Below are 12,650 nucleotides of genomic sequence, written 5' to 3'. Positions count from 1 at the left end.
ATATTTCAAACCGTACATGAATAACCGCATAATAATAAACCGCACTATAAAATAAACTCTTAAAAATCAGCTTTTACAAATTCTTAACCTAATAAACACAACAATGTTCTTAACACCTATTACAAAAGAGAACAAGTTAACTAACTAATCGCGCTTAGAAATCTATACGAAACACAACGCGCGTCGCCCGACAGATGACCGCCTTGGTGACAAACCGACTTAGGCTACTTAGCTAAAAGAGAAAGTCGCGCGGCGAGGGATCGCCTGGACGAGTTCTCTTTGCGCGATTTATAACGCCGACAGTAATTAGGGCAGGTAGCCGGCGTCTGCATGTCTTGCTACCCACCTAATATTTAAAATTACGCACAGTGCCGTCGTTGAAGAGAGAGAGAGAGAGAAAGATTAACTTGCGTGACTTGACCTTTGATGTTGGAACGGGAGGCCTGGCTGTGCCCTGCGCACGATGTTGCTGGTCGTCGCTGGGCAACTCCTGCCGGCTCCTCCAAGTAGCGTCCCGAGCAGATGCCGGAAAAAGTCGTCCTCTGTTCCCTCGGTTTTCTTCGGCCCTTGGCGGTATGTGCGTTCGGCTAGCCCCTCTGTCCTCAGCTGCACTTTGACTTCTTCACCGCTGGCCGTCTACCGTCTTACTCTGATCGACTCGGAAAACCTTCCGACTCTGTTCTCGACTTACTACCGTCTGTGTCGCTCGTTTTTCTCTTCCGCAATCTACAGCTTCTTCGTCTTTCTTTTTTTCTCCCCGCTTGACCTACTTATTAGGCTGAGCGCGACCAATGCGCTAATTGGTTCACGACGCGCGCCTGCCTAATCTTACCTAGGGCACGCACGCCTCCAACTATCTCTTCCTCTCTTTGTAACACCTCTATACTGTCGTCAGCGTAACAGCTTTAGGCCTGCTCGGCCTCGCTCGGCAATCTTCGTCGGCTGAAGCAAAGACCATGCATTAGGCGCATTCTTAAATGCGCCCAACACTGGTCACCATGCCTTGCCGAGAGAGAGGGAGAATTGGGGAAAATTCTGACAAGAACAAGCGCCACGCTTGGTCTCGTCACACCAGCAAAATTATTAACGAGATTAAAGCTACCAAAAAACTGTACGTTCTCCTAACTTAATTGCACATTTTTTTACTTTTCGAAATTATTAATATAAATTTATTTGAACAACTTACTTTTAAGCTAACACATTAATTATTAACAAGGTAGGGACATAGACCGCAAGTTTATTTAATATATTGTTCACTAATGAAATAAAAAACACATGACAATAATGATTGGATTATTGAAAAAGCATTGGAAATCATTCGATATATGTTACTTTTTAAATATTCATATCTTATGGTTACTAAGTCGACGGAATTCGAGGTAACGAGGATTTCCATCAGAACTCCATTACAACAACGAGTATGGTTTTTCGTCGTTACTACTGCCGAGCTCTATCGAGGGAGGAGTTATACGACGTGTTGGCTCGTCGGACGCAGATCCAGGATGAATCCATCGGAAACTACCTGATTGCGTTCGAGAGTGTCGTCAGGAGGATGAGGCCTCCTCCCTCGGAAAGGAAGCAGGTTCGTTTGGTAAAAGCGGGCCTCAACCCTGAGTACGGAACGTTTTTTCGAGAGTGTGCACCGTACACTCTGCATGATCTAGAGTATTACGGTAAGAAGCTGGAGAAGCACCGTGAATACAAAAGGAGGTGGCACCCTCCTTCTGCTAAAGATAACCTGCCAGTTGAGGACGCCGCTTATCGGAGAAAGGGTAAGAAGGCCCACGTGGCAGCCAATGCCGTGGCTGCTCAGGTAGAAGTGCCCGTGGCAGAAAAGTCTAAAGCCAAGAAGAAAAAGAAGAACGGAAAACCTCCGGTGCTGTCACGACCGGACGTTCATCTGGTAGCGACTCGGGGGGGGGGGGGGGCAGCAGTGTGTGGCGAGCAGTTCAATGCAGCCTACACTGCAGCAAAACTCCAACCCTAAGACCCAGAGAAATGCCGGAGGCGCAGGTGAAAATCTGCGTGCTGCCCCATCGTTGCAGGCGCCAGGGCAGATTGCGAGGGGCCAGCAAAGTCTAAGGACCGGGCATGAGCGGGCTAATTTTCAGGGGAGGTGCTAAGGCTGCAATGGAGAGGGCCATAGGATCTCGAAATGCCTAGTTCTGACCGAGGCTAAACTAATCAGGCGCAGGGAAGCTCAATTTGTGTCTGGTGTCATCAACCAGAACACTATGCTCCGGGTTGTCCTCTGAGTCAGTCGAGGAAATCGCGTCAGAACTGCCAAACGCCGAACTGTACATTCCGTACCTGTGCGAACTGCGAGCCGATCCTTAGGCTGGCGGAAAACCGGTCTGCGGGGAATGAGGCTCAAAGCTCTCTGTGGTAGCTCGCAGTAGGCTGCAGGGCTCGGGCACGATGAACTAACGGTAGGAGTTCAGGAAGCGGGAGGAACGGAGACGGACGGAGAATACTGGATAGAGCTCTAAAAGCGTCTTGAGAGTCGTTGGTAGGTGGCTGACGGTGAGGGACGCCAGGAAATGCGTGATGGACAGGGGAGCCATTGGCGCCAGCCGTGTGAGGCAGTGTCTGCAGGTAAGTTCTCGTAGCGGGTTTCCCAAGCGTCTGAGGCGTCGGGCTAGTCAGATGAGCGATCGGGTGAAGTCATAGGTTTCTCTAGGATACCAGCGAATGCAACACGTACTCCAAATGGTAGGAACGCGACGAAGGAGCTGGAAGCTTCGTCGGTTCCGGTGGGGCGGTGGTAGTGGAGATCACGACTGATTGCTTGGCTGCATCTGATGGTGAGAATCCTATGATGGACGTTGTAGTGGAAAACCGTGCACTTCTCATATTGCTCATCGGCGGTAAGCCGTATGGTGCTCTGTTCGACACGGAGGCACAGGTATCGGTTGTGGGCCGCTGAATCACGCAAGACTTTCGAGCTCGAGTCCAGAAAATCCCTGGTGCTGTGAACGGTTTTTCGGGTACATCGGTTAGCTGGGGAAGCTGCGGCTGGTAATCGAGATCGACACAGTGGTCCGGTCAATCGAGGCATACGCATGTGAGCAGGAATTGCAGTACGACATGTTTCTCGGACAGGACTTTATCCGTGCGTTTGGTTTTCGAATGGATGCCAAGGAGGACGCATGGAGTGTCGAAGGTCGGAAAATGTGATACTACTTTGCGCAAAGAGTGGGAGACTGCATATACTTTTCCGATTGGCCGAAAAATCTGAATTTGACTGCGGAAGTGGGAGGACTTTCGGCATTACAGGAGCTCCAACGACTACAGATTGAGGCGCTGGTACGGCGAGTGGTGCCGAAGGAGTTACCTGCGCAGACGGACTTGATCGAGCACATTATTGATATACAAGGTGGTAGGCCGATCAAGACGCCCATGCGCAGGTACTTCCCGCAGGTCACAGAGTTTATTCGCCAGGAGATTAAGGACTGGTACAAAAAGGAGTTGATCCAAGCATGACGGGAGTTACCGTTTGTGCATTGACCTGCGACTGATGAACAAAACCACTCGCATCAACGCTTATCCGATGCCGGGGGTAGATGTGATACTCGATAGGTTGCGAGGGGCCCGGTACATTTCTAAGATCGACTTATAGAGTGCCTATCTTCAAGTGCCCTTGTAAGAAAATAGCAAGAAATATACGGCGTTCGGGGTGCCAGGTTGTGGTCTTTGTGAATGTAACCGGATGATCTTCGAGTTGGTTAATGCCCCTGCAACCTTTATGCACTTGATGGACGCGCTGTATGGACCAGATTTCGAGCCACACGTATTCAAGTACCTCGACGACATGATTATAGTTACAGAAACGTTCGAGGATCACTTGGTGTGGCTCGTGAAAGCGTTAGGGCGCATGGTCCAGGCGGGTCTGAAGATTAACGTCGAGAAGAGCGAGCTTGGCTGTTCTATCGCGACGTTCTTGGGGTATCTTCTCGACGAGAACGGGTTGCGGTCAGACCTCGATCGTGTGAAACCCGTTCTAGACTTTCCGGCTCCGTGGAACATCAAACAGCTGCGTCAGTTCCTGGGGATGTGTGGATGGTACTCTAGGTTTGTCGAACACGAGTTACATGTAAAAGTGCTCCTAACGAAGCTGCTGCACAACAACGAGGTATGGTGCTGGGACTTCGAACAACAACAAGCGTTCGACTCGCTGAAGCAAGCGTTGACTGAGGTCCCAGTGCTGGTGAGTCCGGACTTTACCCGGATGTTCTATGTATACTGCGATGCGTCGTCTTATCGGAGCTTGTCTGATGCAAAATGATGAAGAGGGGTACGATCACTCAGTGTGTTACGTGAGTCGCACACTGAATGAGCACGACAGAAATTACACAGTGTCGGAGCTCGAATGTCTCGGTTTGCTGTTCGGCATTCACAAGTTCAGACCGTACATTAAGGGCGCGCATTTTACTGCAGTCACCGATTCATACGCCTCTGACTTGGTTAAAAAAAAAGAAAGATCCTACGGGGCGACTTGCCCGTTAGATCCTTGAGCTACAGCAATGGAACTTCAAGCTGGTGTATCGTAAAAGGGCATTTCACCATGTCCCTAATGCATCATCTCGTGGGATCGGGATCCAGGAGGACATTGCAGCATTCGAGAACATCGGCGACTCGTGGTATCTTTAACGGCTGAAGGATGTGGAGTCGAGGCCACAGAAGTTCCGGAATTGGAAAGTCGAGAATGGAATGCTGTACAAGTATGGTACCAATAAACTCCTGGACTCGGTGACTTATAAGGAGCAGTGCTGGCGGCTTGTCGTACCAGAGGAGCGTCGATCACGTGTCATGCGAGATGCTCATTGCAAACCGTCTGCGGGACATCTTGGTCGTAAAAAGACGTATGATCGCATCGCTCGCGAGTATTTCTGGCCGGGTATGTGGTATAATGTGCAGAAGTTTGTGCAGTCATGCCAACTATACCAGCCTTATAAAGGTGAACAGGATGTACCGAAGGGTTTAATGAGTACGCGAGTGGTTGAGCGTTCGTGGGCAGTCATTGCCACGGACGTAATCGAGTTACCCCGTAGTAACAATCGGTATAAATACCTGGTGGTATTCCAGGACCTGTTCACCAAATGGGTGGAGTTCAAGCCACTAACGGTCGCTACCGGTAAAACCTTGGGGAATGCCCTTGAAGAGTTAATTCTTTTCAGGTGGGAGGTCCCCGAGTATGTGGTAAGCGACAGCGGTAAGAACTACCGAATTCAGAGGTATTCTCAAGAAATACGGAATCGAACACGTGCTTTGCCCACCCTACCACCAACAGGCTGATTTCTGTGAGCGAGTGATCAGAACGTTAAAGACCATGATCTCGATTTTCGTGGATCATGATCACCGCGATTGGGTCAAACACCTGCACGAGTTTCGGCATACGATGAATACGGCTTTACAGTCGACTACGAGGGTATCGCTTGTGTTTCTGAATTTTGGTAGAGAACCGCGCCCGGCTAAGAGCCTACGAAGAGAGGTGGAAAAACGGGGACCGTTCGTCCGCCTTTCTCCTGGGGAGTGGGCGGACTGAATGAAACGCTTGAACGTACTGCGGAGCCTAGTGCTTAAGCACATTGATCAGACGCAAGATAAACATAAAGGGTATTATGATCGCAGCCGTCGGTCTGCCCAATTCTGGGAGAGCGATATGGTATGGCGGAGGTCGCACACCCTCTCTAACGCGGCAAAGGGTAGGAACGTGAAGCTAGATCCCTCGTACATCGGGCCGTACAAGATGCTAGAGGTGCTATCCCTGGAATTATATATTCTGATGACGGATAGCAAGAAACAGGTAGATCGCGTGCACATAACGGAATTAAGGAGGTTGTCGTGTTACAATACTCTTCAAAAGTATGAGTCAAAGACTGTACTGCGAGTTACAGTCCGTTCTACTGTTGGTGAATGTTCACACACACAAACCAATTGTCTATCCATGTGCACGAATACTACTCTGCGCGCGTGAAAATATAGATGTGGCAACATCACAAATAGGTAATACATACACATGCGATCGTTGATACAGAATCTTTCTACGTTTATTCCAATTACTATTCAATACGTAAAAATGAGTGGCAGGCCTAGACTCAAAAACGGCAGATTAACGTAGGTAAAAGTACTTGAAAGTAGAGCAAAATGTTTAAAAACAATGACTCTAACTAAAGCAGAGAAACGAGAGAAGAAAATAAAAAAGGTGGAAAACAATACGTGCGAAGGATGCCGCGTGGTTAACCTCAAAGAAATAGGCACAAATTTGAATTGCTTTCAATGTAAAGAAACTTTGAGTTATGCAAATATAAGAAGCGAAACTCGTGAAGTACTTTTCTGTATTTTGAAAGTTGCTTGTTTGAAATGTGGTGTACAAAATGTAGTGCACATTGGCAAAAAAATTAAGATAAACAATTCAATATACTCAGATATCAATCTATCAGCTGTTTTGGATATGTCTTTATACATTATAACTACAGTTAATTCATATAATAAGCTATTCTAAATTTATGTTATTTTATATTTAGGCACAATATATTCTGGTATGGGTTGTACTAAATTGAACAAACTATTGAGCTGTTTGGATTTGCCAGGTGTTTCTATGGATTTCTATAAAAGGTATGAGGCTGTTATTGGACCTGTGATTGAGAAGGCTGCGATAGAGTTGCAAAAGAGCTGCTGGAGAAGAGAGTAAGTTGGACATGGAGAATTTAGAAAAATTGTGTGAAAGATTGTAAGTTCACCTGATTTGAACTGACAGTAGTATAACGGTCCAGTCTGATTTCTCCCTTTTCCTACTGCAAAATAGCAACCCGTCGTGGACGAGAAAACCAAACAAAAGCGATAATTGAGAGAAGGCGCTCTTCTCACATATATGTAAATGTGTTAGGGCAATTCGACGAAAACAAGACTATATAAGGAGCGTGACGTTACGAGCGTGGAAAATTTATTGTTTACAATGCAAAATCGACAATTGCAAAGTTTTTTCAAATGAACAAAAGCATTTTTTAGTCAATTTTGATGCGCTGATCTTGAATTTCATGTTATTGTAGTCATTAAATATGTATTTGTTAGTTTAATTTAATTTACAAGTTAATAGTGTTAGTTATTTTGCAACAAATAATTATATTGCTAATTCGAATATGCAATTGCGTTCGTAACGTATTGAAACAGAGAAGCAAGAATTTGACACTTTGGTAACTAATTTTTCACTGAGTTATCAATAAATAAAAAATTTATAATTTATTTAAACAATTAAAATTGCGTTGTTAGACAGCGATTCGATTGTACATAATATGTAAAATTAATGATAATGATTGTTACCAATTTGCTGATTTTTAAATGGCTAAAGAAGAAATTTGCAAATTCTTTTTTTAATTAATATTCAAAATTCGATAGTTAAATTAATCGTTTTTATTTTGAATAATGTTCCACTAATCACAAGCGATTTTTTATGCAAATATTTTCCGTAAATTTATAGTAAATTTTGTGTTATTTGATTATCAAAATTATATCACTTATAACTTTAAAAGACGATTTTTCCTCGAAAACGATTTATGTAATAAAATTCGTTATTTCACACTTAATTTTTTAAATCATCAAATTTCAATTTCGATCGAGCCATTTTGCGACAAAATATGTACAAAGTTTATATCAATTCCAAAATTAGCGTTGTAGGAGCTACCAAGCTTAGAAAGGAGCCGATTTCGCCATTATAAATTCGATCGTCACTGCGGCAAGAGGATTCATTATCCTACCTTGCTTAGCTGCGCGAGCATTGATTCGAAATAAAGACTCAGCCATTTCACAGTCCTACAAAAATACCTTAATTTTTTGCACAAGCAAACCATATATATTTTCCCAAAGAATTTTTGGCGCTGAAACCAAATCCGACTTCAGAATTGCTCCAGCACGTCAGGATTTTGAGATATCTTAATCTAAAACTGTGAAAATAGCGATTTTTACCTATATTTGAGGTTATGTAGCACCACGACATTATCTACACGCAAAAAACTACATACGACATATTAATGAAGCAGTCTAGTCCTTTTAAATGCCGTTGAGTTTGCTCAGTTTGCTTATTTTTTCTTTGAGATATTAAATTTCAAAGTTTTTCATTCATCAATATTGTACCTTTCAGAACATACGAGTATAGCTTTGAACGTTTCAACGTCAAATTTTGTGTCAAGCGTCTTCAATTAATTATTGTTCTACAACAAAATTAAGATATATACCATGGACAGGCTAACCCAATTTCAATCTAAATTACGTCATCCCCACGAACCCTTACAGCCCTTATAAACCACCCCTACCTGAGGAGGGGTATATCAGAGACAATGTCAATGAGATATTCATTTTTTACAGAAAAGTAGTTGATTAAACTCGCTCTACCAAGGGTTCGGTGGGTAGTTTGCTTGGGGGTTGGTAGGGCGGTTTATGAGGGTTGTAAGGGTATCTGGAGATAGAGTACGTCAAGGAGAAAACAGATAAGCCTATCTGTGGTTGAGATCTTAGGTTCCTCATAGAAAAGCAGTCGATTAAACTCGCTCTACCCAGATTTATCGTAGGTAGGTTAGCCTGTTTGAGGGTTCACAGGGGTGGTTTTTAAGGGTTGTAAGGATTTGTGGGAATGATATAATTTAGGTTAAAGGTAGGTTAACCTGTAGGTTAACATACTCGTACAGCTTTCAAAGCTGTACGAGTATGTTCTAAGAGGTACAATATCTATGAAATCGAAAAACTTTAAAATACAATATCTCAAAGAAAAAACGGCATTTGAAAGGACTAGGCTGCTACTTTAAGATGTCGTTTATAGTCTTTTGTGTATAGAGAATGTCGTAGTGCTACATAACCTCAAATATAGGCAAAAATCGCTATTTTCGTACTTTTAGGTTAGGATATCTCAAAATTCTGACGTGTTGGAGAAATTCTGAGGCCGGATTCGGTTTCAGCACCAAAAATTCTTCGGGGAACCATGTATGGTTTGCTTGTACAAAAATCTTGTCGGACTGTGTTTCCTGAGACTAATTTCATTATTTAGTGGTTAGCCTGCTAATTCCTTTCCTTACGATACCTAAGCGCTCAACTCATAAGACTACCTCTCTTATGAGAAAAAGTAGTCTTATATATCTCCTCTCTATAAAATCATTCATTACTAAGAAATAGAATCGAGCATTTGTTGCGGCGCTGTCGAGCTTCTGCCCGATAGATGCAACTATACTCAATTATATTTCAAAACGATTCATCGAAACAGCGAATATTGTGTTTTGCTATTTCATGAATTTTGAAATTTCATTTCTCATAGAATCTATGCATGTCAACTTCTTGCTACTCTCGGAAACGCGACTACAACTACAATAATAAGAGTCCGAACTATTTATTTGATAACGCGAGATAGAATCAAACGTTACAGTAGAGTAGTGTTATCCCGGTTACATGAGTGATTAATTTGTGACATGGTATTTTAGCACTATTCATTATTTTCGTTTTTTTAGTGTCCTCCCAGTTCACGTAAGGCGCCTGGACGGTGAGAGCGGGGGAACATTCCCCGATCCTGGTGCAAGGATCAGTTTCTTCGGGGCGGCTGTAACGAAGAATCACGGCAACGGCCGTTGCTCCCCTTCGAGCTGTCACTAATCCCCGTGCGCCTTGCCAAGCTGAAAGTGTGCGCTGATTGAGCACACTCTCATTAATTATTTCTTTGTTTTCGAGGTGCGATGGCAGCGACGGCGTGCTGGAGGGAGCCGACGATTTAGACAGTGAGAGATGTTTCAAAAAGAGCTATAGAAATTGAAAGTGATGTTAAAAGAAGAGGATCTATAATAGGAGCCACCATAAATAATAGTTAAAATGGGTATTCAACCTACAACGAGAAATGTGAAGTGCCAAAAATTCTTACGTATGAGATTTGTAGAGAATATTTACATGAAGTTCTCTTCTGTCATATAGCTCTCTTCTGTGATATATATTTACTGCAAAGGTACTGCTCATTTTTCTAATAGTTGGAACAACGTGAATAAAATAATTTTAATTTGCGAATTTTATAGCCAACCTAATTATTCAAAAAGTACCTGTCGGTTGAATAAAAGACAGAATATTCATTACCAATATTGACAAGAATTACGACACAAAGTAGATCAATGTCTCTAATTCAGTGAATATGAAGCATTACATTTGTACGAACAAAGATATTACAAAAGAAAATAAGTGCGAAAATTATGATGAAATTGGACACACAATGCAGAATTATTCAGATATTATCTATAATAAATGCAATAGTATGGGTCACGTTGCCAAGAAATGTAAAATTGGTAAAAAAACACTATTTTTTAGAATATATATTACGTATATGTGAATATATAGGTTATGAACAAAGCGAATGTGAACAAATAAAAATCATATTTATAAAATACAAAGCCAAGCAAAATTTTAAGTGTCAACTCTTTGTTGCAGTTAATCGGAGGTATCGCTAGCTCCTTTAATGCATATGTTTTGCCAGGCATCATGAAACCTTGCATATCCACTACGTACTCCATTCTAGTAATTACTGAACTGCTTAAGGGGAGAGTCATCTTTTTAATACAGTTATCTCCACTATTTAAATAAGTTTCTTCATATCCCCATTTATCGGATTATATTGAGCGATGCGATCATGTAAAATGAGACAATATGCTGAAGTTCCTTCAGGAATATTTTCCCTTGTTTCAAAGTCCAAGCGCACATCCACTGCAGAGCTCTTCAATGCTTGTTCTATTCAAAACAATCAATAGCAATGAATGGTACTTGTTTTATGAAAGTAGATTTTTTTAGTATCGGTTCAGAGTCTTTGCCGGAACAGGTCTTTTGGAAATTGACACACATATCATAGAATATTACAAACTGATGCTCATTTATGTCAATATTATGATTATCATACGGATAACATTGAGAGTTGAGGAAAAGTTTCATATTACTAATGTTGCAATGATCGAATACGCTAGCATTAACTGTTGGAGTATTTTTTTGTTGGGCTTGAAAAGCTGAGATGTCAACGTCGTTTTTCCAGTTGTATTGCAGTTTTTACTGTCATTTGACATATATGACTTGTGTTCATAGGTAGCAGTGGATATTCATACAATTCCTAACTACGAAAAATCATTGAAATGCTTTTCTCTTTTCAGAAAATCTAATAAATCCAAAACGTATCTTTTATTTGATAGTTCAATCGGTGGAAAATATTGCGCTTCCAACAGAGAAAAATAATCCGAGAGAGTAAAAGTGAATGATTCTGCCATGGCTGTAAAATACGATTGATATTTTTTTACGTTGTCTTTATTTATATAGCCCCGCACAAAAACTGCAAATAAAGATGACCGAAATTATAGATATCAAAATCTTCATGTATTTTTATCTAATCCTCATCTACTCCGAGATATGTCATAAGACCAAATCGAGGTCTAAAAACTCCAAAGCTATCAAAATATGTTACGTTATTTCCGATTTTTCGATAAATGACTTAGTTTGTGTCTGTTCCCTTAACGTCATCAAGATTAATTATAGCTGATTCCTGATAATATGGTTCAGATTTTAGTAAGTCATTTCTCATAAACACTCCTCGGAAATTTGGTATACTTAAAATTTCGACATACTTGATTAAGTCGATGTTTGTGAGAGCTCTATCAGGTAAATTTACTTAAAAGTTTTTTTTAAGCTAATACCAAATAAGGTTTGAGATGTAGTCCATAGCCTGTTTTATATGATTTAAGATCTCTTTAATCTAGTGCAATAACCTCCATCGTATTGTTGTGTTTTTTGCTTTCTTCTAATTGTCGTTTTACAGACTTTGTATCGTTTCGGCTTTTGCGACTCCTGCAGCTCCACCAGCGAGAGCACTAGTTACGTATAAGCCAGCAAAAAGAGGAATGAGAAAGGGTAAAGCTCCACCTATTTTTTGGAAATTGGCAGAATTCGTGGAGTTTTGATGTTAGTTTTTCCACCGATATTTTTAACGGCTGCATGAGTTCTTTTTAGAGCAGTGCCGATGATCGTGTAGGCACATTTATTTGTTAGTCATTTAAAATTGACAGCTTTGATTGCATTTTTCAAGTCTATTAACATTTGAAATTTTTTTTGCGACCTTTTGACTTGAGTTTTTTTTTGTTTTTGAGTCCCATACCGAATTTCTATTTTAATTTCATGGCGTTAATTACAACGTAAGTAGCTGCTTTTTCATCAATGCTAGAATTTTCATCGAACACTAAAAACTAATTTCTCAGCTAAAATTCTGTCTGCGATATTTCTGTACTCCACACTTTACCGATTTTGTGAATAAGCTATATCATACCCTCTGCAAATTGCGTCAATTCCCGGACTCCAGTACTAGTAGCCTGGAATATAAAGTTTATAGGGAAGCTTAATATTTATTATGAACTCATATGAACTTATAATAAGTTATTATGAAGTCCAACACACGACTAACTATCAAAACTATAAAAGTGAATATATATATATATATATATATATATATGTATATATATTCTATATATATATATATAGCCATTAGGTCAGTTACTAATTGAATATTGTCTCTAGATCATGGATTTTAAAGAGACAATTGGAAAACTTCTTTTCGAAAATTTCGACATCATCGTACTGGAAGATAAACTACCAAA

General features: G+C 41.3%; 1 protein-coding gene across 1 annotated transcript; it reads left to right on the top strand.

Moving 5' to 3' along the window:
• The first annotated feature begins 3,709 nt into the window (after positions 1 to 3,709).
• On the top strand, positions 3,710 to 6,694 carry LOC131675437 (uncharacterized). Its single transcript, XM_058954416.1, has 3 exons — positions 3,710 to 4,207; positions 4,660 to 5,134; positions 6,528 to 6,694. The coding sequence occupies exons 1-3, from the start codon at positions 3,710 to 3,712 to the stop codon at positions 6,692 to 6,694; spliced, it is 1,140 nt and encodes a 379-aa protein (XP_058810399.1).
• The last annotated feature ends 5,956 nt before the right edge of the window (positions 6,695 to 12,650 follow it).

This window comes from Phymastichus coffea, unplaced genomic scaffold, assembly GCF_024137745.1.
Source record: "Phymastichus coffea isolate CEN01 unplaced genomic scaffold, Cenicafe_Pcof_1.1 PCOF00021, whole genome shotgun sequence".
Lineage (NCBI taxonomy): Eukaryota > Metazoa > Arthropoda > Insecta > Hymenoptera > Eulophidae > Phymastichus > Phymastichus coffea.
Note: the sequence above shows the minus strand (reverse complement) of the source record. Positions and strands in the feature narration are given on the sequence as shown.

What these genes read in the sequence shown, in the direction of transcription:
- LOC131675437 (XM_058954416.1), top strand. Translation starts at nt 3,710, where the DNA reads ATGATCTTCGAGTTGGTTAATGCCCCTGCAACCTTTATGCACTTGATG. An exon ending in TGACTGAGGTCCCAGTGCTG is followed by an intron (nt 4,208 to 4,659) that starts GTGAGTCCGGAC and finishes TAACGGCTGAAG; the next exon opens with GATGTGGAGTCGAGGCCACA. An exon ending in GCCACTAACGGTCGCTACCG is followed by an intron (nt 5,135 to 6,527) that starts GTAAAACCTTGG and finishes TTTTATATTTAG; the next exon opens with GCACAATATATTCTGGTATG.